We start from the raw sequence: 27,588 nt of genomic DNA, 5'->3' as shown, positions 1-27,588 counted from the left end.
ACCCCTCCCAGAATTCCTCAGCCTGACACACTGGCTGAGGAATTCTGGGAGTTGAAGTGCACCAGTCATAAAAGGGCCAAGTTTGAAGACCCCTCCCGGAATTCCTCAGCCTGACACGCTGGCTGAGGAATTCTGGGAGTTGAAGTGCACCAGTCATAAAAGGGCCAAGTTTGAAGACCCCTCCCAGAATTCCTCAGCCTGACACACTGGCTGAGGAATTCTGGGAGTTGAAGTGCACCAGTCATAAAAGGGCCAAGTTTGAAGACCCCTCCCGGAATTCCTCAGCCTGACACGCTGGCTGAGGAATTCTGGGAGTTGAAGTGCACCAGTCATAAAAGGGCCAAGTTTGAAGACCCCTCCCAGAATTCCTCAGCCTGGCACGCTGGCTGAGGAATTCTGGGAGTTGAAGTCCACCAGTCATAAAAGGGCCAAGTTTAAAGACCGCTCCCAGAATTCCTCAGCCTGGCACGCTGGCTGAGGAATTCTGGGAGTTGAAATCTACCAGTCATAAAAGGGCCAAGTTTGAAGACCCCTCCCAGAATTCCTCAGCCTGGCACGCTAAAGGGCCAAGTTTGAAGACCCCCTCCCAGAATTCCTCAGCCTGGCATGCTGGCTGAGGAATTCTGGGAGTTGAAGTCCCCAAGTCATAAAAGGGCCAAGTTTGAAGACCCCTGTTTTAGAGGGTCGTTGAGGCCACTCGGAGGCTTATCTCTGTGTCCTCAGGGTCAATCTGAGTGGTGCAAAGGATGTTTCCTGTCCTGGGTCCCTTCCCTGTTGAAGACAGGCTACGTATGCACTCTGGGATGGACACCCTTCGGATGGTGCGGGAGCCTGAACGGATTTCCAGAAAACATCGTGGACTACAAAAACCATCTGCGCTTCAGCTGGAGATGCAGGCAACCCAAAACTCATCCCCATCAGCCTGCGCCCGTCTTCAGCAGAGAAGGGACCCAGGGCACGAAACATCCTGCAGCCAAGGAGGCTCCACACCCCATTTGCACTACTCAGGTTGACCCTGAGGACACAGAGATAAACCTCCAAGTGGCCTCAACGACTCTCTAAAACAATGGAAACGACCAGCTGTCCGCAAGGAGGATAAATCCTTCCACTCCCCACCATCCAGTCGGAGTTGAAGAAGCTTCATGGAGGAGAAGCGAAACGTCTTCAAAGGAAAAACAAAGTCCAGTGGCGTCCTGAAAAAGCGCCTTTGGGTTAACGCCTGTGCCACTAACTTAGCAACTGCAGCGACTCATTTAACAACTGTGGCGAGGAGGGAAAATGAAGCCAAGCTCACTTAGCCAATGTCTCGCTCGGCAACAGAAATTTTGGCTGCAAGTCAAGGACTACTTTAACTCAAAGAGCGTGGAGAATCTTGCTGCTGATGTGGGGGAAGTACGAATGTTCTCTCTCTGCAGAAACGTTTTTTTTGGAAGGTGGGCGGGAGAGAACTTTGTCCCAGATTCCTCCTCGCGTCCTTGTGGCCCCCGGCCATTAAGCTACCCCGAGGAACGGTTTGGTTTGGCCGTGTGCGGTGTCAGCCTGCCCCGTGCTCACTAACACCCTTTTCTGAAATCCCCACCCAGACAAGGGAGGAAATTAAGGAAATGCCTGAGTTTTCCAAGAGGAAAAACCATTCTAACTAGCTTTAAAAAAAGAAACACATTACACTGGGCAAATTGCTTCCTCCTTGCTTCTCTGTTACCCAAGATGGTCTCGCGCGTCTGCGGTGATTCAGGAAAGGCGCCCCAGGAGAAACACCCTAAGATGGAAAAAAGCCTCCAGCAGTCGCCATGAATGAATGACTTATCCCAAGACAGGAATCATCGCAATAAAAGGAAAGATCAGTTCGGTCAGGGAAGACCCTAGCCATTAAAAGATCACCAAGTAGAGTTATGCAAACCTGTTTAAATTTTGCTGCTTTGCTTTTTCAATAGAATAGAATAGAATAGAATAGAATAGAATAGAATAGAATAGAATAGAATAGAATAGAATAGAATAGAATAGAATAGAATAGAATAGAATAGAATAGAATAGAATAGAAATACAGAATGGAATAGAATAGAATAGAATAGAATAGAATAGAATAGAATAGAATAGAATAGAATAGAATAGAAAATATGGAATGGAATGGAATAGAATATGAATAGAATAGAATAGAATAGAATAGAATAGAATAGAATAGAATAGAATAGAATAGAATAGAATAGAATAGAATAGAATAGAAATACAGAATGGAATAGAATAGAATAGAATAGAATAGAATAGAATAGAATAGAATAGAATAGAATAGAATAGAATAGAAAATATGGAATGGAATGGAATAGAATATGAATAGAATATGAATAGAATAGAATAGAATAGAATAGAATAGAATAGAATAGAATAGAATAGAATAGAATAGAAAATATGGAGTGGAATGGAATAGAATATGAATAGAATATGAATAGAATAGAATAGAATAGAATAGAATAGAATAGAATAGAATAGAATAGAATAGAATAGAATAGTAGAATAGAATAGAATAGAACAGAATAGAACAGAATAGAATAGAAGCTGGAAGGGACCTTGGAGGTCATCTAGTCCAACCCCCTGCTCAGGCAGGAAACCCTATGCCATTCCAGACAAATGGCTGTCCAGTCTCTTCTTAAAAGCTTCCAGTGTTGGAGCATTCACGGCTTCTGGAGGCAGGTTGTTCCACTGGTTAATTGTTCTAACTGTCAGGAAGTTTCTCCTTAGTTTTAAGTTGCTTCTCTCCTTGACTAGTTTCCATCTGTTGCTTCTTGTCCTGCCTTCAGGTGCCTTGGAGAACAACTTGACTGCCTCTTCTTTGAGGCAGCTCCTGAGAGATTGGAAGGCTGCTATCCTGTCCCCCCCTTGTTCTTCTCTTCATTAAACTGGACATCCCCAATTCCTGCAACTGTTCCTTGTATGTTTTACCCTCCAGTCCCCCGATCATCTTCCTTGCTCTTCTCTGCCCTCTTTCTAGATAACAGCCTAGGTGGCCTTCAGAAAAGCCTCCAGTTCTAGAAGCAGTCACAACTGGAACCCAAGATGTAACTTGGGGATTCCTAACCTCCGTCTGCTGCTTTAGCAGGAGCTGCGACTTCCAAGGACAAACCCCGATGACAAGAGAGCTTTGCAAGGGAGAAGACACCTTCATCCAGAACAAGAAATGGATATTCTAAGGAAACAGAAATTATGGGAAGGGAAGTACCTTCTCTCTTTTAGGCGTGGACATTTGGACTTTGATATTTCTACCAAGGGAGGCTAAATCTTATTGAATGGAAAAGATCAAAGCCGGTGTGCTTACAGTGCGGAGTTGATTCCCTACTCCTTTGCCCTAAGATGTGGGGTGAAACACTCCCACGTTTACCCACGGAAGGCCCACCCTGGGGAACTTGCCTACGTGTGTGTGCACACACAGCTTCAGCCAGCCAAGGTGCTGTTTACCTTGCGTATCTGTGATATACAATCGTTTGCAGTGACAAACTTTCCCACGGGCAGACTTTATCATCTCCCAATAGGGATATGGGAGGGGGTGGGAGGGTTGTTTCTTTCCACAATTCCCTACACAACGTGTCAGGTTGCACGTACTGGAAGTCCGGCTGCAGACTTCTCAAAAAAGAGGGAATTTCGCCCGATTCACGGCGACTTCCTCTCCTGAAATTTGCCGGTCTCCAGGAAAGTCACTCAGCTCTGAGGAAATCTTTGGCTCCGGCTACTGAAGAAAAGTTGTAGCATCTCTCCATTTAAGGGGGCCAGGAGGAAAAAATTAAGATTGGCGAGCTGCCGCTGGTATTCGTGGAAAAGCCCAAACATGGAGGGTTTACGCGCACAGCGTGTCCTGCCATCAGCTCACTGGGGAGAAAGAAAGGAGCCAGCAATGGTAAATCGCCTTCGGTTGACGTGGTACTAGCTTGTAGGACAGAACAGGTGCCGTGAAACCTTTGCTGGACCAACATATGAGGGTGAAGGAACATGCAACGTTTTCCATAGATCCAGCAGGAGACAAGGGCACGTTGTGTAGGTCGCTGCATCACCCAGAAAAATAGAGAGAGAAAGAGAAAACTAGTGTATCGGATGTTCAAAGCTGGATTCTCCTCGACTTTAGAACAAGGGTAACCCAACCTTGCCCGCTTGATGACTTGTGGACTTCAACTCCCAGAATTCCTCAGCCAGCATGGCTGAGGAATTCTGGGAGTTGAAGTCCACAAGTCATCAAGCGGGCAAGGTTGGGGACCTCTCCTTTAGAACAATTAACCAGTGGAACCACCTGCCTCCAGAAGCTGTGAATGCTCCAACACTGGAAGTTTTCAAGAAGAGACTGGACAGCCATTTGTCTGAAATGGTATATAGGGTTTCCTGCCTGAGCAGGGGGTTGGACTAGATGACCTCCAGGGTCCCTTCCAACTCTGTTATTCTATTCTATTCTATTCTATTCTATTCTATTCTATTCTATTCTATTCTATTCTATTCTATTCTATTCTATTCTATTCTATTCTATTCTATTCTATTCTATTCTATTCTATTCTATTCTGTTCTACCTTACTCCACTCCACTCCACTCTACCCTACTCTCTTGCCTACAATCTATGGCATGTGCATGTTGCACGGAGGAATTGAACGCTAAAGCCTGGAGCAGGGGTCTCCAACCTTGTCAACCTTAAGACTTGTGGCTGGCTGAGGAATTCTGGGAGCTGAAGTCCACCACTCTCAAAATTGCCAGATCCCCGACCTTGAGGACAGAAGGGAAAGAGGGGGACATGATTGACACCTTTAAATATATTGAGGGTGTGAAGGAGGTTCTAGAAGGCAGTATTTTCGACATTAAGCCAAAATCAAGAACACGGGCGTATAACCTCAAACTGACCGGAGGGAAATTCAAAAGTAATCTTGGAAAGCATTACTGCACAGAAAGAGTAGTGGAAGCTTGGAACCAACTTCAAGCAGAGATAGTAGGTCAAACATCAGTAACTGAGTTTAAAAAATGCTTGCCATGAAGACGTGTCCATCATCCAACTCAAATTAAAACAAACAAATATAAATATTTTTTTTTCAAAAAAAACTTCAAAGGGAAGATTTGACGGACCATGAGGAGTCCCCCCCCTTCCCCCCCGGCTGTCAGTTTTCTATGTTTCTCCTTTCTATAGAACATCTTCCTGAAGACTGTCAGTCATCCAGGCAAAGGTGTCTGAAGACTGAATCGTGGCAACGGGACAAACCTTTCTTAGCTTGAGACGTTTCACTGCTCATCCAAGAAGTTTCATCAATCAGAGTGAGTCAGCTTAGGCAGAGAGTGGTACCAACTCTTTATCACACCAACCTCAGGGGGGGTTTCCTCCCCAAAATGCGTTCCAATACATTGATGAACATTTTTATAGGACCTTCCAACCTATTTCCACAGCTCTCCTAAACTGTCTGGTGGTTTTAGAGGAGCTTGCTGTTTGTGCGAAACCATTTCCAGGAATGTGTAAAAGCTTCACATGAAGAATAGTGTAGTCCAACTGTATTGGACTAAAACAACAGCCCAAAGATTAATATCAGAACGGAACACAAGGCCAAAAACTGTGCCTCAAACTTGCTTTTGGCAATTCACTGTATCCTAAGCACACGGAAAACTTTCTAACATTTTTTTTTTCCTTATCACGACGCCAAGGAATTCTGTTTCCGATGAGAAATGGATCTGACCTGATGGCTGGGTTTACGCAACCTGGTAAATCCTAAACCTCGATCAGCAGACAAAATATATCATGCTAACCAAAGAGAGAAGCAACCTGGAGCTAAGGAGAAACTTCCTGACAGTCAGAACAATTAACCAGTGGAACAACCTGCCTCCAGAAGCTGTGAATGCTCCAACACTGGAAGTTTTTAAAGAAGAGACTGGACAGCCATTTGTCCGAAATGGTATAGGGTTTCTTGCCTGAGCAGGGGGTTGGACTGGAAGACCTCCAGGGTCCCTTCCAACATGATCATCATCATCATCATCATCATCATCACTATTATTATTATTATTATTATTTATTTATTTATTTATTTATTTATTTATTTATTTATTTAATTTGTATACCGCCCTTCTCCCGAAGGACTCAGGGCGGTGAACAGGGCAATACATAAAAACAAGATACAAAAATTAAAAATTATTTAAAAGTAATTAAAAAATGCCCATAATAAATTAATACAGATTAAAAATTGAAGTCCATTTATAAAATCCCACCCCGTCCCATCAGGCCAGGCCAGCTTGTTTAAAGAGATGGGTTTTAAGATTGCGCCGGAAGGAGCGGAGATCGGGCGCCATCCGGAGCTCGACCGGAAGATGGTTCCATAAATCCGGTGCACCCACAGAGAACGCCCTCCCCCTGGGGGCCACCAGTTTATTATTATTATTACCACTGGTATAGGGTCTCCTGCTTGAGCACGTTGAATGAGAAGACCTCCAGAATCCCTTCCAACTCCTTTGTTTTGTTTTTTTGACCCACTGCATGGACTTGGTATCTTGGTCCAGCTTGGCATGACTGTCAGGAGATCAGGGTCCCTCTCTCCAGTGACTGCCTTTTAATCCCAAATACTATGAACATTTCACCACACCATCATTCTTAGGAATCCCACCTCTAAACTCCTCAAACGTGGCCCTTTGGACTTCAAAGGAGGGAATTCTGGGAGTTGAAGTCCACAAGTCACCAATGGGCCAGGTTTGAAGAGCCCTGACCTGTGTCAGCGTGCTTGGCTGAGGAATTCTGGGAGTTGAAGTCCACAAGTCATCCAAGGGCCATGTTTGAAGACCCCTGCCCTACCCCAAGGAAACACAAATCAGCCTCGGTGACCTGGCGCATTCTTTGATGGAGCCCAGATCACGAACGTCAAACTTGGTCAGCTAGACCTTCTCCCTCCCTCCCACTGCGCTATCCCGAGCTTTTTGCTCAGTGCCGGAGTCCTGAAAACAGCCTGGGATTCTTTGCACAATGGAAGGAAGAGGGTGTAAAGGAGAAGATCTCACCGCTGACCCCTTTATTGTTCTTGGGCTAGAAAAAGCCTTCCTCCAAGCTTCGGAACTGCCACGTTGAAAAAATATTTTCCAGCCAAGCCGAGCTATAGACAGCGATCCCGCCGCCTCCCGCCTCTGTTTGGCTGAGCCGCAGGGAGTCACCGGGCTGAAGTCCATTCACAAATACCTGCTACTTATCACGTACTCTCACCCCCAGCGGCCCCAGCCCTGCAGAGCCACCCAGAGGCAGGAAAGGCCAGGAGCAGAGGGCCTTGGCCAGCTAAACACAGCTTCCCTCTCCCCGAGAAATATAATGGGAGGGTGGGGGGGGAAGCCAAGGAAGCGAGATGCCCCCACCCCAGTGCAGGTTCGGATACAAGGGAAGTAACCTCCTTGCTGGCGGAGACCCTGGTCTGCAAGTGACGGGCAGGGATGAATTAAAAATAAATTCGCATTTGTTCCTAAAGGCAGCATGGCAAATTTCTCCAAAGCATCCCTTGTTTTTAATGCTGTTTTTCATCGGGATCTCACAAGGCCGGCCAAGTAGGAAAACCCGAAGGGCAACATTTGCCTTCGAATTGGCAAACAAAGCATTAGGAAGTAGCACAGAGGCTTGGTGCAGGTCCAAGAACGGCTGATCTCCACAGGGACTTCTTTACTCCGGGGTGTTAAGGTTACATTGGGCCTGCTCCCGTTGGCCTTTCAGACGGCCCCGGAGATGCGGGTTTTGCCAGCCGGAACCTGGAAATCCGGTTCAGTGGTTACTTGGAATGCTGTAAATCAGCCATCTTCCAGCTGGGCCCTTTTATGACTTGTGGACTTCAACTCCCAGAATTCCTCAGCCAGCGTGAGGGAACTATGACCTTTTTATGACTTGTGGACTTCAACTCCCAGAATTCCCCAGTCAGGCACACTGGTTTGAGGTTTCCCACATCATAAAAGGGCCACGTTTGAAGACCCCTGGTATAGGGTCTTCTGCCTGAGCAGGGGGCTGGACTAGATGACCTCCAAGGTCCCTTCCAACTGTTATTCTATTCTATTCTATTCTATTCTATTCTATTCTATTCTATTCTATTCTATTCTATTCTATTCTATTCTATTCTATTCTATTCTATTCTAATATTCCATTCCATTCCATTCCATTTTTTATATTCCATTCCATTCCATTCTATTCTATTCCATTCCATTTTCTGTTCTATAATATTATTATTATTGTTATTGTTACCATACAGTCAAATTGGGCTGTATTTTTTGACAATGCAGTGAAACAATACTGCTTTTTAAGGTACATTGCCCGTCCGTAGACAGCCAGACTGATCTCATTACAACGTACTACTGAGTAATGTTAAATCTTCTCCCAATCCTGGCGTTCTCCAGATGTGTTGGCATCTATATTTCCTGGAATTCTGCATGCCCCTGGCAGGGGGCCAAGTGAGGAGGATTCCTTGCTGGAAACCTTTCGGAATCCACGGAGTCTTTGGCCACCTACTGTTCATTGGAAAGGGGTGCCAGGCTGCCTCTGCTTACAGCTACGGTTCTGCCGGAGGGCATCAGGCTGGAATAGGAAGCAAGAAGGGGGCAGAAGGGAGGAGGGGGGGCAACCTGTCAGCCGCTGTTGAATGTTGCAGCTTTCCGACTGAATTATGGGGTCTCCATAATCATGCACAAATCCGCCTGGCAGATATTTGGAGAATGGAAGTCTCAATTCATACCACCCTGGCAGCAATGCAATTCTGGCTGCTGCAGGCCCCAAATACCAAAAGGATGCCCAGTTGGAAAAAAGTGGTGTTAACTCAGGAATTAAGGCTTAAGACACAGGAGGATCTGGACAGACTTGAACACCGGGCGCTATCTAACAAAATAAAATGCAACGGTGAAAAAAGTAAGATTCTACATTTAGGCAAGAAAAACCAAATGTACAGGTGAAATACAGGTGGTGCCTTGCTCAATAGTAGTAACTGTGAGAGGGATCTCCGAGTCCTAGTGGACAATCCCTTCAATAGGAGCCAGCCGTGTGCTGCAGCTGACAAAAAACCAACACGGTGCTAGGCTGCATTAACAAGATCACGTGAAGTATTAATACCGCTTTACAAGGCCTTGCTAAGGCTACACTTGGAATACTGCATCCAGTTTTGGTCACCACGATGTAAAAAAGATGTTGAGACTCTCTAGAAAGAGCGCAGAGAACAGCAACAAAGATGATTAGGGGACTGGAGGCTAAAACATGCAAAGAATGGTTGCTGGAATTGGGCATGTCCTGTTTAATGAAGAGAAGGACGAGGGGGGACATGATAGCAGCCTTCCAATATCTCAGGGGCTGCCCCAAAGAAGAGGCAGTCAAGTCATCTAGTCCAACCCCCCTGCTCAGGCAGGAAACCCTATGCCAGGGGTCAGCAACCTGAAACAGTGAAAGAGCCACTCGGAACCGGTTCCCTCACAAAAGGAAAAACTGGGAGCCGCAAAAAATGTGTGCGCATGCGCGTACATGCGCGCATGCGCAGAACAGGGTTTGGCTGAAGAGTGGAGCCAAGGCGAGATATGCACCTACCCTGCATATTTGAATTGATTGGTCGAACTTTTTTAGTCCCACTTTTTTTTTTGGGACGGACTGCACATGGCAGAGGACTGGGAGCCGCAGGAGATGGCCGAAAGAGCCACATGCGGCTCCGGAGCCGCGGGTTGCAGACCTGTGCACTAGACCAACGTTCAAGTCAACCCTAACCCTATCAAGGAACTACCAATGCAGACAAACAAGTTAACAGTAAAACAACAGCCCAATCAAGGTACCCCCAAGAATATTCCCACCAACACTGACAGGACAAATCTCTTGTATATAAACAGAGAACAATCCTTCTAGCACTGGTGATGTTATCTAGCTTGGTAATGAAATGTCTGCAAGAAAATCAGTGGAACCACCTGCCTCCAGAAGCTGTAAGTGCTCCAACACTGGAAGTTTTTAAGAAGAGACTGGACAGCCATTTGTCTGAAACGGTATAGGGCTTCCTGCCTGAGCAGGGGGTTGGACTAGATGACCTCCCAGGTCCCTTCCAACTTTATTATTATTATTAAGCTTGCCTTCAGGAGTTGTGGGTGCCCCATCACTGGAAGCTTTTAAGAAGAGACTGGACATCCATTTGTCTGAAATGGTGCAGGATCTCCTGCTTGAGCAAGGGGTTGGACTAGATGACCTCCAAGGTCCCTTCCAACTTTATTGTTGTTGTTATTATAAAACAAGCAAGCTCAGAGACACACCACGGACCCCACAATTCAACCCTGATCTACGACTATTCTCTTCTATCCGAAGTAAGAATGACTTAAGCAGCTTTAACAAAGTAGAAGAACACGACGTGCTCTGGAGTGCGAAGAGCAAGCCAAAGCAGGCCTTTAACTAAATGCAGAGGATTCTGCATTGTCAGTCCTTCACATGGCTGGCGCCATATTTATTAAATCCAGGTCTTTGTTTGACACGGCGAAGAGGGAATCCAGACTCCGAGGCAACATTGTACAATAGCTCCTAAGTGCCTACCTACTAGCCGAGGACAGGAAACCAGCATTTGAAGAACTTAATATTGTATTGGTTGCTATTTTGATAATATCAGAGGAAATGCTTCGGGGATGCGGGGGGGAAGGGAGAAGAAAGAATACGGTGGACAAGCGAATAACCCATTTTAGTCTCAACAGGAAACATTAACCTATTATATTACGAGAAAGGATGTGCCATTAGCACAGATCTAGCAAGGAAACCCAAGCAAGGTGATGCGTGGTGCTGGAAAGGCTAATTTTCCCTAGCAGAAACGGGCCCCGTTCTGGTGGACTTCCCACTGCAGTGGAGTTTTTCAACTCTCTCCTTGGCTAAAACTGAATGTGAAAGAACGGCTATTATTAATTTTATGTTTGGCCCATAAAACAGAATTCAGGTTTGTTTTTGGTTTTTTTTAAAAAAAGGATGAAACATGCCCAAATTTAGGATATTGACTTAAACCAATGTCATCAGCAACAAAGATGATCAGGGGACTGGAGGCTAAAACACACAAGGAACGGTGGCTGGAATTGGGAATGTCTTGTTTAATGAAGAGAGGGGACAGGATAGCAGCCTTCCAGTATCTCAGGGGCTGCCCCAAAGGAGAGGCAGTCAAGATGTTCTCCAAAGCGCCTGAAGTCTGGACAAGAAGCAAAGGATGGAGAGAAGCAACCTGGAACTAAGGAGAAACTTCCTGACAGTGAGAACAATTAACCAGTGGAACCACCTGCCTCCAGAAGCGGTGAATGCTCCAACACTGGAAGTTTTTAAGAAGAGACTGGACAGCCATTTGTCTGGAATGGTATAGGGTTTCCTGCCTGAGCAGGGGGTTGGACTAGATAACCTCCAAGGGCCCTTCCAACTTTACTATTATTTATTTATTTATTTATTTGATTTACATACCGCCCTTCTCCCGTAGGACTCACGGCAGCTCACAAGGTTTTTAAAAACAATACCACAAATTACAAAACTTAAAATCAATCAAAAAGTTTATATTGACCTTGAAATAAAACCCCAATTAAAATACAATTAAAATCCCAATTAATATTCTCAGTCCAGGCCAGAAAGCTCAAAGAGCCAGGTCTTCAGGTACCTGATTAAGACCTTTGTCTGGAATGGTATAGGGCAGGGGTAGGCAACCTCGGCTCTTTTATGACTCATGGACTTCAACTCCCAGAATTCCTGAGGCAGCATAGCTGGCTCAGGAATTCTGGGAGTTGAAGTCCATGAGTCATAAAAGAGCCGAGGTTGCCTACCCCTGGATAGGGTTTCCTGCCTGAGCAGGGGGCTGGACTAGATGACCTCCAAGGTCCCTTCCAGCTCCATTCTGCTCTACGAAGCCCAACCCCTAGGCTCCCCCCTCCCCTTTCTGAAATCCACCCAAATCCGAGCTCTTTCATGCCAGGCTGAGCCTTACCTTTGCCAAGCACTGAGGCTCCGTAGGTAGCCTGAGGTCAGCCGTGGTGACTTCAGTGGGAAGACAGCGGGCCCTGACCTCGTTCAGGATGTGTAGAGAAAGGCTGCTGCTAACACACGCGGCATTCTGCCATTTGGAAAAAGTGAGAACAGCTTCCTTTGCCCACAGAGCTCTGTTTAGCTAAAGGGGTCGGCTGCCAGCAGCCATTTTCGTTAAGCATGGTAGAGGTCACAGCGCCCTCTAGCGGTGCCCGCGCAAAGTGCAGGGCTGAAAATCTCCCCCAGGGGGAGAATGCCTCACTTTTTTCCTTTAAAAGAAAAACAAAGGAAGAAAAAGCTAGAATAGAATAGAATAGAATAGAATAGAATAGAATAGAATAGAATAGAATAGAATAGAATAGAATAGAATAGAATAGAATAGAATAGAATAGAATAGAATAGAATAGAATAGAATATGGATGAGAATAGAATAGAATAGAATAGAATATGGATGAGAATAGAATAGAATAGAATAGAATAGAATAGAATAGAATAGAATAGAATAGAATAGAATAGAAAATATGGAATAGAATAGAATAGAATAGAATAGAATAGAATAGAATAGAATAGAATAGAATAGAATAGAATAGAATAGAATATGGATGAGAATAGAATAGAATAGAATAGGAAATATGGAATATAATAGAATAGAATAGAATAGAATAGAATAGAATAGAATAGAATAGAATAGAATAGAATAGAATAGATGAGAATAGATGAGAATAGATGAGAATAGAATAGAATAGGAAATATGGAATAGAATAGAATAGAATAGAATAGAATAGAATAGAATATGGATGAGAATAGAATAGAATAGAATAGAATAGAATAGAATAGAATAGAATAGAATAGAATAGAATAGAATAGAATAGAATAGAATAGAATAGAAAATATGGAATAGAATAGAATAGAATAGAATAGAATAGAATAGAATAGAATAGAATAGAATAGAATAGAATAGAATCTGGAAGGGATCTTGGAGGTCTTCTAGTCCAGCCCCCCGCTCAAGCAGGAGAACCTGTACCATCTCAGACAAGTGACTGTCCAGTCTCTTCTTAAAACCCCCCAGTGATGGAGCGACCACGATTTCTGGTGTCAACTTCTGTGCCACTGGTTGATTGTCCTCCCTGTCAGGAAGTTTCTCCTTAGTTCCAGGCTGCTTCTCTCGATTAGTTCCCATCTGTTTCTTGTGCTTCCCTCTGGCCCATTGGTGAATAGTTTGACCCCTCCTCTTCTTTGTGGCAGCCCCTCAGATACTGGAATACTGCTATCACGTCCCCCCTATTTCTTCTTTTCTCTAGACTAGCCAAACCCAAGTCCTGCTTGGGTTAAGGTAAGGTAAGGTTAACTTAAAAGAAGGCAAATCAGAGCCCTATTGCAAGTAGTCCTCAACATATGACTGCAATTGAGCCCACAATCTCTGTCCTAAGTCACAACAGTCGTAAAGCAGGTCGTCGCATGACTGAACCCACTTTTCACAAACATTTGCAGAGACGGTGATGTGAACGTTATGGTTAAAAAAAACCCCTTGTTTTGCTATGGAGCGGTTTGGAGTGACTTTACGATTGGTTGTCACATGTACAACGGTGGCAGAGTCCCCACAGCCACATGCTTGTAACCAGCGTGGATGCTGAGAAACACCCAGCCAGGCAGGAACAAGCAGGGAACCAGCCTTGAATCTTTGTGCAGCCCCAAGAGATCCAGAACTCACCCCACGAAGCTCCGGAGAGCCTTACAGTATCTACGTGTTCCCAGGCCGAGAAGTCTGGGGAGATTCCCGTATTACAGGCTGAACGTAATAAAGTAGTTAGCTTGACCTCTACACAGGTGGATCTGGTTGCTTACAACTTACAGCCACAAAGGACCCCTTAGTTCTGTTGCTAAGTGAGACAGTTGTTAAGTGAATTTTGCCCCATTTTACCACCTGTCTCACCACAGTTCTTAAGTCAGGGGTAGGCAACCTGGGCTCTTTTATGACTGGTGGACTTCAACTCCCAGAATTCCTGAGCCAGCCTGGCTCAGCTTGGAAACTCTCCCTTTCCCCTCAGCGTGGCTGGCTGAGGAATTCTGGGAGTTGAAGTCCACCAGTCATAAAAGAGCCAAGGTTGCCTACCCCTGTCTTAAGTGAATCACTGCCGTTGTTAAGGTTATTAAGTGGAACCTGGCCTCCCCACTGACTTGGCTTGTTAAAAGTTGGCCAAAGGGGATTACATGAGATGCTCAAATCGTTATAAACATGAGTCAGTTGTCAAGCATCCGAATTTTGATCACGTGGCCGTGGGGATGCTGTGACGGTCGTTAAGTGGGAAAAACGGTCACAAGTCCCTTTTTCAGTGACGCTGTATCTTTGAACGGTCACTAAATGAGGACCACCTGAACTTATGATGGTTGCCGTGTCCTTCTGTGAATCCCACTAGCCACCTTCCCAGCTAGCTTCCAACACTCAATGCCAATGGGAAAGGTGGGCTTTGCTTAACGACCATGTGCTTCACTTAACAACCGCAATGATTCACCTAGCAACCGTGGCAAAACAGTTCACAAAATGGAGCCAGATTCGGTGAACCCCTTTCCTTGCTTAGCAAAAGAAATCCCAGCCCCGGTTGAGGCCGTTGAGTTCGAGGCACCTTCATTTCTTCTGCGTGCAGGGCGGAGAGAACGGAACTCGCTCCCTTCTCTAAAATCAAATTAACTGTGCCCAATCAAACACGAATACAGGCTGCCCTCTCCTGGCCGTCAAGAAGAACAAACGTTTCTGGAATGGAATGTGGAATCACGGCCAAAAAAGGGTTTTGGTTTCTGCGGGCTAATTTGCTGCGGTGGAGGAAGCGCCACCGGTTTTACCTCCTGTTAGAAAACTTTACCAAAGGGGAAGTTGCAGCCACCAGCAATCTAGGACACGGCTCTTCCAACTTGGCCCTTTTATGGCTAAAGGTAAAGGTAAAGGTTTCCCCGCACGTGCGTGCTAGTCGGTTCCAACTCTTGGGGCCGGTGCTCATCTCCGTTTCAAAGCCGAAGAGCCAGCGCTTCTCCAAGGACGTCTCCGTGGTCATGTGGCCGGCATGATTAGACGCCAAAGGCGCACGGAACGCTGTTACCTTCCCACCGGAGCGGTCCCTACTTTTCTACTTGCATTTTTACGTGCTTTCGAACTGCTAGGTTGGCAGAAGCTGGGACAAGTAACAGGCGCTCGCTCTGTTACGCGGCACTCGGGATTCAACCCGCCAAACTGCCGACCTTCAGATCGACACGCTCAGCCTCCTAACCCACTGAGCCACCGCGTCCCTTGTTTTTATGGCTGGTGGACTTCAACTCCCAGAATTCCTCAGCCAGGCACGTGGGAGTTGAAGTCCACCAGTCATAAAAGGGCAAAATTGGAAGAGCCCTGCTCTAGGCAAAGCAGAAAGACACCTGCTTGAATCTTTCTTTCTAATTTTTGTATTTCAACACAAAAGAGATGAACGGCATAAAGTTGAGCTCGTTGAAGCCTTGAAATGTTTCCCTCTGGATGATGCAGACAGAGCGCTCAGTAATCGGAGGCTTTTTAGCAGGAATGAAACTGGCCTCTTTCCTTCTTCTTTTCTAAAGCAGAGTTGCTTTAATCCCTTGCAGTTCAAGGGTTATATTCCTAAAGGAGGTTATTAGGTTATCTTTCTAAAATTCTAGGTGATGGACAAGCTAAAGAGTTTTTCCCCCCTCTCTTTGTAATTTCCAGGGAATAGAATAGAATTAGAATAGAATAGAAAAGAATAGAAATAGAATGGAATGGAATAGAATAAAATATAGAATAGAATAGAATAGAATAGAATAGAATAGAATAGAATAGAATAGAATTAGAATAGAATAGAAAATAGAATAGAATAGAAAATAGAATAGAATAGAATAGAAAATAGAATAGAATAGAAAATAGAATAGAATAGAATTAGAATAGAATAGAATAGAAAATAGAATAGAATAGGAATAGAATAAATAGAAAATAGAATAGAATAGAATAGAATAGAATAGAATAGAATAGAATAGAATAGAATAGAATAGAATTAGAATAGAAAATAGAATAGAATAGGAATAGAATAAATAGAAAATAGAATGGAATGGAATGGAATGGAATGGAATAGAATAGAATAGAATAGAATAGAATAGAATAGAATAGAATAGAATAGAATAGAATAGAATAGAATAGAATAGAATAGAATAGAATAGAATAGAATAGAGCTGGAAGGGACCTTGGAGGTCTTCTAGTCCAGCCCCCTGCTCAAGCAGGAGAACCTGTACCATCTCAGACAGCTGGTTGTCCTCTAATTCTAAAGGAGGCCTATAGCTTGATAGTTCAAAAGGCAGCTGAATGCTAAATAGGTCATCTGAGGTCACTTATCCTTATCTAAAGAGGTCCAGTCCTGGCACACTGATCTACAGATGTTAAAGCATAACATCTTGGATGATGGAGGGATTTTACAGTCGAAAGGCTGAAGGGATGCCATATCCATCAAGTCCCTCTGTCACGTCTCCTCTATGTATCTGCTGAGATGTCTTCATCATCATGGATGCCCTTTGCATCCATATTTTCCAATGCGTGAGAAGCTACCACGAAGAAAAGTGGGTCAAACTATTCTCCAAAGCATCAGAAGGCAGGCAAAGAAGCAACGGATGGAAACTCATCAAGGAGAGAAGCAACCTGGAACTAAGGAGAAACTTCCTGACAGGGAGAACAATTGACCAGTGGAACCACCTGCCTCCAGAAGCTGTGGATGCTCCAACACTGGAAGTTTTCAAGAAGAGACGGGACAGCCGTTTGTCTGGAATGATACAGGATCTTCTGTTTGAGCAGGAGATTGGATTGAAAGACCTGCAAGGTCCCTTCCATCCCTGTTATTCTGTGTTACATTGTGAGATCTGTTTGGCTTTGAGAAAAATACCTCACGAGGTGTCATTGATCACCTGGTTGTTTTAGGCCCATGGTGGCGAACCTATGGCACGGGTGCCACAGGTGGCACGCAGAGCCCTCTCTGTGGGCACGCGCGCCGTCGCCCCAGTCCTAGGCCTTCTGCTGGGTTTTATAGAAACTTTTTCGCTTTAGGCCTCCGCCGCCGTGTGCAAGAAAAAAAAAGGTTAAATCAGTCAATCAATTTCAACTTCTCGCAGGAAAAAGTTCTCGCAAAGTTGGAATTGATTGAACTTTTTAGTCCCACCCAGTCTGCAGCTACCACTGCAGCCACGCCCACCCAAAGGGCCACGCCCACCAGGCACCTGATGATACCTAAGTGGGTTTTGGGTTGCAGTTTGGGCACTGGGTCTCTAAAAGGTTCGCCATCACCGTTTTAGGCTCTTGTCTGAGGCGTTTTTATTTATTTATTTATTTATTGATGGGATTTATATCCCGCCCTATCTCCCGAAGGACTCAGGGCGGCTAACAATAAAACATATAATAAGTACATAAATCAAGATAAAATGAAATTGAGAACATCAGTGCAATAAAAAATTAGAGAATTTAAAAATGAATTAAAAATACTAAATATAAATTAATTAAAATGCCTGTCAGTCTAGGTCAGCTTGGTGGAACAGGTGTGTTTTGAGGCCGCGGCGAAAGGATTGGAGGTTTTGGGCTATCCGAAGCTCAGGGGGGAGCTGATTCCATAGGGTTGGTGCTCCCACAGAGAAGGCCCTCCCCCTGGGGGTCGCCAGCCGACATTGCCTAGCTGACGGTACCCTGAGGAGGCCTTCTCTGTGTGAGCGTACTGGACGATGGGAATTTGTTCCCGGCAGCAGATGGTCCTGCAAGTATCCCGGGCCTAAGCCATGTAGGGCTTTAAAGGTAAGTACCAGCACCTTAAATCTCACCCGGAGGGCAACTGGTAGCCAATGCAGCTCACGCAGGAGGGGTGTAATATGGGAGTATCGGGGAGCTCCCATCACAACCCGTGCAGCTGCATTCTGCACCAGCTGAAGCCTCCGGGTGGTCTTCAAGGGCAGCCCCATGTAGAGAGCATTACAGTAATCAATACGGGAGGTAACGAGTGCGTGGGTGACTGTACGTAGGGCATCTCGGTCCAAAAAGGGGCGCAATTGGTATATAAGACGAATCTGTGCAAATGCCCCCCTAGCCACGGTTCCAATGTGATCTTCGAAACTGAGTCGTGAATCTAGGAGGACGCCCAGATTGCGTGCTTTATCAATGGGAGGTAACATCTCTCCTCCTATAGTCAGAGATGGAACCTCTTGGACCAAACGAGATGACGGTATGTACAGCCACTCAGTCTTGGCCGGGTTGAGTCGAAGCCTGTTTTCTCCCATCCAAATCTGTACCGCTTCCAGACAACGGGACATCACATCAAGGGCATCACTGGGTTGGTTCGGGGTGGAGATGAATAGCTGGGTATCATCAGCATATTGATGATATTTCACCCCGAAGCTACGGATGATCTCTCCCAGCGGCTTCATATAGATGTTGAACAGGAGGGGCGAGAGCACCGAACCCTGAGGCACTCCACAATTAAGAGGCCTAGGGCTTGACCTCTGCCCTCCTGCCAACACCGTCTGCGAACGGTCCGAGAGGTAGGAGGTGAACCAACGCAGAACGGTGCCTCCCACTCCCAGCCCCTCAAGACGACGCAGTAAGATACCATGGTCGATGGTATCAAAAGCCGCTGATAGATCTAATAGGACCAGGACAGAAGAATAACCTCTATCTCGGGCCCGCCAGAGATCATTCACCAGCGCGACCAATGCCGTCTCCGTGCTGTGCCCTGGTCTGAAACCCGATTGGTACGGATCTAGATATTCAGCTTCCTCCAGGTTCAAAGGGAGCTGTCGTGCCACCACGCTCTCAACGACCTTCGCAAGAAAGCGAAGGTTGGAGACAGGACGGAAGTTGTTTAAAACAGCTGGGTCCAGTGCCGGTTTCTTGAGGAGGGGCCTTACCACCGCCTCTTTCAAGGCAGCAGGGAAGTACCCTTCACTCAGTGAGGCATTGATAACTGCTAGGAGCCAGCCTCGTGTAACCTCCCGAGAAGCATAGACTAGCCAGGAGGGACACGGGTCCAACAAACATGTGGCGGCACTTAGTTTCCCCATGATCTTGTCCACTTCATCCGGAGTCACAGGATCGAACTCTTCCCAAATGTACTCGGCCAACTTCATCGTTTTCCTCTCGTTAGATACTGCCCAGTCAGAGTCCAGACCAGCCCGAATCTGAGCAATTTTGTCCACCAGATATTTACTAAATTCCTCAGCCCGTCCATGTAGGGGGTCCTCTCCCGTCTCTTGACTTAAAAGGGAGCGGACCACTCTAAATAGGGCGGCCGGGCGATTATCTGCGGACGCAATGAGGGTGGTGAAGTAGGCGCGCTTTGCCACCCTCATTGCCACAAGATAGGATCTAGAAAAGGATCTTAACTCTGTTTGGTCAGACTCAGACCGACTGGCTCTCCAAATGCTCTCTAGGCCCCTTCTCTGGCGCTTCATCTCCTGCAGGTCCTTGGAGAACCAAGGAGCGAGTCGGGACTTGCGCCGGGTTAGAGGCCGCAAAGGGACAACGCGGTCGAGCGCCTCCGAAGCAGCCTGTTGCCAGGCATTAACTAAGGACTCGACCGGGTTGTGGGAGAGGGAGGTGGGAATTGGTCCAAGCGCCATCTGGAATTTATCTGGGTCCATCAGGCGCCTGGGGCGGAACCACCTGGTCGGTTCCGCCTCCTGACATCGGGGTGTGACGTGACGGAGGCCCAACCGCAGGAGGTAGTGGTCTGTCCATGAAAGGGGTTGTGATGTTGGAGTAACCCCACCCAGCTCATTTAGCCACTGCCCAGAGACAAAAATTAGATCCGGCATGTTTCCTCCCTCGTGAGTTGGGTCCTGAGTAATTTGAGTAAGGTCCATGGCCGTCATGGAGGCCATGAACTCTCGGGCCACTTCTGATGCACTGCCCAGGGAAGGTAGATTAAAGTCTCCCAGTATCATAAGCTTTGGAAATTCGACCGCCAATCCTGAGATGGCGTCAGGTAGCTTGGGTAGAACCGCTGCTGTGCAGCTTGGAGAGAGGTATACCAGAAGTAGGCCCAACTGACCACCAGGACCCCACCTTAAGAGGAGGGATTCACATCCGTCTATCTGAGGGGCAGTGGCCTCCCGCGGATGGAGGGTCTCTCTGATAACGACCGCCACGCCACCTCCCCTACCCTGAGCTCGAGGTTGATGTAGCACACGGAAACCTGGAGGGGATAAATCAGTCAGAGGGACCCCTCCCTCTGGGCCCAGCCAGGTTTCCGTGATGCATGCCAGGTCTGCGTCTTCCTCCTCGATCAAGTCATGGATGAGGGGAGCTTTATTCACAACAGACCTGCATTAAAATAGATCAGCCTGAGCTCAGGAGTCAGACCTCCCTCTTCCCCAGGGGAGCAAGCGAGAGCCAGAGGGTTAGAGCGCGCCACAGCAAGAAGATAGCGTGGGCGTGATCTCAGAGTACGATATGGCCCTCTGCTCCTCCATCTGCTGCCATTCCCAATTACTGTGGGGATCGGTATCCCTGTCCCATCCCCCTGGTTTACAAGACTCTCCTCGGCCCTCATATTGCCGCGACCATTGGCCAACTTAGGCTGAGACAGGTCCGGTGGGATCTTCCCCTCGATTTGCTGGGCCTGACCCTCCCCCCTCCCTAACCCATCAAAAATTTTTAAAAGAAAACCCAAGAGCCTCTTCTTGGCGCCTGTTTTTGCTTGTGCCAACAGTTTAGTTCCCATATTGTTGCCCGGATCAGCTCTTCTGTAAGGCAACGGTGGCATCAATGTCTCCTCGCCAGACTTAGAAACTTCACTTCCATTTCACCCTCAAATTCTAGTCCAAGAGCAACTTTCTTTTGTCTACAGTGCCCAGAACTGGACATCATATTCCAGATATGGCTTCATCCAAGTTTAAGGAAGCTTAGGATTGCAGTGGCCATATCACACGGAGCTTGGCCTCATGCCCATCCTACATAACAGAATAACAAAATAACAAAGTTGAAAGGGATCTCGGAGGTCATCTAGTGCAACCCCCTGCTCAGGCAGGAAACCCTGTACCATTTCAGACAAACGGCTATCCAGTCTCTTCCTAAAAACTTCCAGTGTTGGAGCATTCAGAGCTTCTGGAGGCAGGTGGTTCCACTGGTTAATTGTTCTCACTGTCATGAATTTCCTCCTTAGTTCTAGGTTGCTTCTCTCCTTGACGAGTTTCCCTCCGTTGCTTCTTGTTCTGCCTTCTGGTGCTTTGGAGAAGAGCTTGACACACACACCCGTCTTCTTTGAGGAAGCCCTCCAAATATTGGAAGACTACTATCATATCACCCCAGTCCTTCTTTTCATTAAACTAGAAATACCCAATTCCAGCAAACATTCTTTGTAAATTTTCACCTTCGGCCCCCTAATCAACACATTTATACATCCTGATCTTTTCTGCCAAGCCCCATGTTATTCTCTATTTAAATTAATTTTATTAATTTGGAGTTAATCACCTACACCTGTTAAGGATTCTGCCTCTATCTTCTACCCATCACAGTTTTGTGTTATCTGTATCTCTATTACTGACCAGAGAGAGAAGCAACCTGGAATTAAGGAGAAACTTCCTAACAGGGAGGACAATTAACCAGTGGAACAGCTTGCCACCAGAAGTTGTGGGTGCTTCATCACTGGAGGGTTTTAAGAAGAGACTAGACAGCCGTTTCTCTGTAATGGTATAGGGCAGGGGTAGGCAACCTCGGCTCTCTTACGACTCATGGATTTCAACTCCCAGAATTCCTGAGTCAGCATAGCTGACTCAGGAATTCTGGGAGTTGAAGTCCATGAGTCGTAAGAGAGCCGAGGTTGCCTACCCCTGGTATAGGGTATCCTGCTTGACCAGGGGATTGGACTAAAAGACCTCCAAGGTCCCTTCCAGCTTCGATTTGATTTGATCTGATTCGATTCCCTATTCTATTCTATTCTATTCTATTCTATTCTATTCTATTCTATTCTATTCCATTCCATATTTTCTATTCTATTCTACTCTACTCTACTCTACTCTACTCTACTCCATTCTATCCTATTCTATTTTCTAGTCTAGTCTATAGTCTATTCTATTTTGTAATTCTATTCTATTATATCCTGTAATTCTACTCTATTCCATTCCATTCCATATTCTATTCCTATTTATTTGTGACAATTACAGCCCCTCTAAAGACTCCAAAATGGTATACAAGAGCAAGGAGAAAGCCAATACAAAAGAATGGAAGAAAAATAATGACCCACAATAAAATTTACTAGAGTTAGTCCTTGACTTAGGAGCATAACTGACTCCAAATTTCTGTTGCTAAGCAAGACAACTGTTAAGAGAGTTCTGCCCCATTTTATGACCTTCCTTGTCACAGTTGTGAAGTGAATCACTGCAGTTGTTAAGTTAGTAACATGGTTATGAAGTAAGTCTGGCTTTGACTTTGCTGGTCAGACGGTCACCAAAAAGGACGCTGCAATCGTCATAAATATGAGCTAGTTACCAAGTGCCCGAATTTTGATCACATGATCACAGGGATCTCGTTAAGGTCATAAGTGTGAAAAACAATCATAGTCACTTTTTTCAGTGCTGTTATAACTCCAAACGGTCATTAAACAAACGGCTGTAAGTTGAGGACAACCTGTATGTCCAAGAGGAATCACTACGCAATGAGCATTTATATCAGGCGTCAGCAGCTCCGTCAGAATCAAGTGCAAAAGACGTTCCCGAACTCCACATCTTTACGGCTTCAGGAAAGCCACAAAAACGGGGCTCGCTCTTGGCTGAGCAGGAAGGGAGGCCAAACAGGAGGCCCGGTTTTTCAGTCCCTCCCTGTGGACACCTTCAGAAGACCTTCTCCATGGTCTTGGGACGGATTGACAAAAGGTTATACGGAAGGAGGAAACTAACCAAGTCAATGAACTGCACCCTGAAACACACAAACAATCAATTCTACGGCACAAAAATGGCAGAAACTACACAGCTGGATTTTCAAGGGCAGTTCCAGGAAAAATGAAATGCAGTATAGGTGGTACCTTGCTCAATAGTAGTAACTGTGAGAGGGATCTCGGAGTCCTTGTGGACGATCCCTTCAATGGGAGCCAGCCGTGGGCTGCAGCTGCCAAAAAAGCCAACACAGTGCTAGGCTGCATTAACAGAGGGAGAGAATCAAGATCACGTGAAGTACTAATACCGCTTTACAATGCCTTGGTAAGGCCACAATTGGAATACGGCATCCAGTTTTGGTCACCACGTTGTAAAAAAGATGCTGAGACTCTAGAAAGGGTACAGAGAAGAGCAACCAAGATGATTAGGGGGCTGGAGACTAAAACATATAGGGAACGGCTGCTGGAATTGGGTATGTCCAGTTTAACGAAGAGAAGGGTGAGGGGTGTTCCAATATCTCAGGGGCTGCCCCAAAGAAGAGGGAGTCAAGCTGTTCTCCAAAGCGCCTGAAGGCAGGACAAGAAGCAACGGATGGAAACTGACCAAAGAGAGAAGCAACCTAGAACTAAATAGGAATTTCCTGACAGAACAATTAACCAGTGGAACCACCTGCCTCCAGAAGCGGTGAATCCTCCAACACTGGAAGTTTTAAAGAAAAGAGCAGACAGCCATTTGCCTGAAATGGTATAAGGTTTCCAGCCTGAGCAGGGAGTTGGACTAGATGACCTTCAAGGTCCCTTCCTACTTTATTATCATCATCATCATCATCATCATATGTTTTAATACTGTTTTAAACTGGGCTAAATATTTAATCATTTTTTAACTTTTGTATTCCGCTTTTTTATATTTATTGCCCTGTACACCGCCCTGAGTCCTTCGGGAGAAGGGCGGTATAAAAATATAATTAAATAAATAAATTAAATAAAAATCATCATCCTGTGAGAAACAGTGAGTCCAAGTTATTTCCTCTCATCACCCAAAAAATCAAGCGGATCCACTAGATCAGGGGTGTCCAACCTTGGCAACTTTAAGACTTGTGGATTTCAACTCTCAGAATTGAGGAATTCTGGGAGTTGAAGTCCACAGGTCTTAAAGTTGCCAAGGGTGAGGAGAACAAACCCCACTTCTTCTTAGCACTGATGGTGACTCAGCCTTCCATCCTTCCGAGGTAGGTAAAATGCGGACCCAGATTGTTGGGGGCAATTAAGCTGACTTTGTAATAATGCCGCTTGGGGTGTGTGTGAAAGCCCTAATAAGCAGGCATATACATAGAATGAAGGCTACTGCTAAGTTTGTAAAGCCGCCCTGAGTCTTCGGAGAAGGGCGGGATATAAATGGGATTAAAATAAAATAAAATAAAATAAAATAAATTCAGGATGGAGCAGCCCTGCTGCAGTATGGTATCACCAACTTCCAAGCAAGATCCTATGACTGAGAGTTTCAAAAGCTGCTGAGAAGTCCAGCAGGACAAGGATAGTTAAAAACTTTGCCATGAAGAAAATCAAAAGTGGGGAAAAAAACGAAACAAACCCGAAAGATGTCCGTTTCTCTGTTTTGGGTGAGAACTTCAGCAGAGGGCTGCTGTGTCCATCCACGGCCACCGGATGGCGCAAGGATAGTCCTGAAAATTTTCCAGGCAAAAAAGCTGGAATGTAAATTTCAGTACTTGAGCCCAGCATACACACCCAGATTCTTGACCACCATCATCCTTGCCCGGAAAAGAATTCTGACAATTGCCGTCACGCAAAGGAGGGAAAGGAGAGAATTCACAAAGGCAACTGGCAACTTCAATTCCAAGCGTTCTGGAGGAAAGTCACAACAGAAACCTGGCACAAAAAGGGGTGTGTGCAATTGCGACTGTTAACGGAGGCCGGAATTTCCATGGCATGTCACGAGGATCAGAGGTTGAGGCAGCCAGACGGCTGACATGATTTTACGACATGTTTTGCCGTGGCCATTAAGTCAACATGGCAGTTGTTAAGCGGACCCATTTTCACAACGGACATTTTTTTTGCTGGAAATAAAATGCTAAGTTTCTGGCAAAAAAATAAAATTGTGATCACACCCCGAAAACAGTTGTCAAGTCCCCAAAATGGGATCACATGATTGAAGAGGGGGAGCGACCATTGTAACTTTGAATCTGATAACCATAATGATAAAGTTGGAAGGGACCTTAGAGGTCATCTAGTCCAACCCCCTGCTCAGGCAGGAAAACTTATACCATTATGACCCTTAAGTACCTTTTGGGGAGTCTGTCGTGACTTCAACCAGTTACTAAGCAACTGGTCATAAGCTGAGGATTACCTGTCGTTTTGATCTGTTCTTAAGGTCCGGATAATAATAATAATAATAATAAAGTTGGAAGAGACCTTGTAGGCCATCTAGTCCAACCCCCTGCTCAGGATATTGCTATTACATCACTGCACACACAGCTTAGAAAGTAACCACAGGATCCGCTGCTTTGATCAAAACGACAAAATGAGCATCAGCCTGATGGGCAGAGAAAAAGGGGCGGAGCCTGTGTCGTGATAGCACAAAACCTGCTTGACCTTTGACCTCCCCTTGCAGGGTCTCTGCTAGGAAATGACGCAGATGGGAGATCCTTTGGGGGGGGCAGCTGAAATTTGGGGAGTAAATGGCCCAGCTTCATTCAGCCATTGGTCTGGTGGTTAAGAGCGCCAGGCTAGAAAGAGGGAGATACTGTGAGTTCTAGTCCTGCCTTAGCCAGGAATGCTGGCTGGGTGACCTTGGGCCAATCACTAGGTGACTGTGAGTTCTAATCCTGCCTTAGGCAGGAAAGCCGGCTGGGTGAGTTTGGGCCAATCACCAGTCGATTTGAGAGTTCTAATCCCGCCTTAGGCATGAAAGCCGGCTGGTGTCTTTGGGCCAATCACCAGGAGATGGTGAGTTCTAGTCCGGCCTTAGGCACGAAAGCCGGTTGGTGTCTTTGGGCCAATCACCAGGAGTCGGTGAGTTCTAGTCCCGCCTTAGGGATGAAAGCCAGTTGGTGTCTTTGGGCCAATCACCAGGAAACAGTGAGTTCTAGTCCCGCCTTAGGCACGAAAGCCGGTTGGTGTCTTTGGGCCAATCACCAGGAGACGGTGAGTTCTAGTCCCACTTAGGCACGAAAGCCGGCTGGGTGACTTTGGGCCAATCACCAGGAGACGGTGAGTTCTAGTCCCGCCTTAGGCACGAAAGCCGGCTGGTGTCTTTGGGCCAATCACCAGGAGACGGTGAGTTCTAGTCCCGCCTTAGGGATGAAAGCCGGCTGGGTGACCTTGGCTCAGTCACTCAGTCCAACTCACCTCACAGGGTTGTTGTTACGGGAAAAATCGGAGGAGGAATGTGTTGGATAAGTCCGCCACCTTGAGTTATTTGCAAAAACAATAAAGGCAGGAATACAAATAAATAATTTGGGTAGTCCGTGACTTACGAACACAACTAAGCCCGAAATTTCCGACAGTTGTTAAATGATTTTTGCCTCATGTTACGACCTTCCTCGCCACAGTTGTTAAGTGAATTCACTGCGGCTGTTAAGTTAGTAACACGGCTTTGGCTGAATCTGGCTTCCCCCATGACTTTGCTTGTCAGAAGGCGGCAAAAAGGGGGATCACGTGACCCGGGGGGGGAGGCGGCGACCGTCATAAATACAGGCCGACTGGCAAGCGTCCGAATTTTGCTCACGTGAACGTGGGGATGCTACAACGGTGGTTAAGTGTGTGAGCAACCTCCTAAGTTGGGCTGCTTCTAGAGTTAGCTCCGCTTCTTTCACAGGTTTTCCCTATTCGCGGCACACGCCTCCCTCTCTCAAGGAATTTCCATCGTGAAAGGAAAAAGCTTCCTATTAATAGCAATCAAAGCAGTTGTGTGAAATAGAAGCCTCAGCATCTTCTGGAAGAGGATGGAAATTAACTGTCGCGGACAAGAGGAAAGAGATCAGAACGGAGCAGCAAAGAGTTGCCGTGTGTGGATTTTTCTTCACTTTTGTGTGTACAAAATGAGCGGAATGGATATTTTATGGAAATATAAATGAAATAAATAACTCTCTCTTCCAAACCGAGTATGATAGATCTGATTTTAATTAAATAATTCCTATTTTTTATGCTGATGTATTCAGGTGTGTGTATCCATTTCTATATATTTAGCTGCACGAGAGCCTTATAAAAAATCAAATTCTCAAGGCAACATAGGAGTATTAAATGTCTTTTTCAGACCTAATTAAAAACAAACAAACACACATCCTAAGTCAATTTTTCGGTGCTGTTGTGACTTCAAACGCTCATTAAACGAGCTGAGAATTACCCATATTAGATAGTTTATCGCACAGTTTGCTGTTAATTAGTACTCAAATATTTGGTCCAGCAAAGAAGAATCCGGATTCTCCGGGACGGGAGGAAACTTACTTGCCAGGCTGGGAGAACTTTCCCAATGTCGTTCAAGTTGATTCCGTCGCTGTCTTCACATTTCCCTTTGCCAATTCTAAAGCAGGGGGAGACAAAACGGGCCAAGTAAATAAAGCATTATTATTTTGTGTATTTCAGTTATCGTTTATTAAGCAACCTTATATGGCTGCTCAACTTACACACGGTGACTCTGGGCGACTTACAACATTGTAAAGCTTCACCGTGTAAGAATCCGTAACACACACAGAAACACGGCAGTGGTGGCAACTACACAATCGCAGCACCCACTTGAGC

At 45.8% G+C, this 27,588-nt stretch overlaps 1 protein-coding gene across 2 annotated transcripts in view; it reads right to left on the bottom strand.

Annotated features, from left to right (window-relative positions):
• CTIF (cap binding complex dependent translation initiation factor) overlaps positions 1-27,588 on the bottom strand; it is a 167,581-nt gene that overhangs the window by 94,790 nt on the left and 45,203 nt on the right. For both annotated transcript variants that reach the window (XM_083354847.1, XM_083354848.1), the window contains exon 6: positions 27,295-27,370. In XM_083354847.1, the coding sequence (XP_083210973.1) occupies positions 27,295-27,370 (76 nt within the window). The remainder of the gene's footprint in view (positions 1-27,294; positions 27,371-27,588) is intronic.

Source organism: Vipera ursinii, assembly GCF_947247035.1.
Source record: "Vipera ursinii genome assembly, chromosome: 2".
Classification (NCBI taxonomy): Eukaryota; Metazoa; Chordata; class Lepidosauria; order Squamata; family Viperidae; genus Vipera; species Vipera ursinii.
The sequence above is the reverse complement of the archived record's forward strand: the minus strand, read 5'-3'. Positions and strand labels throughout refer to the sequence as shown.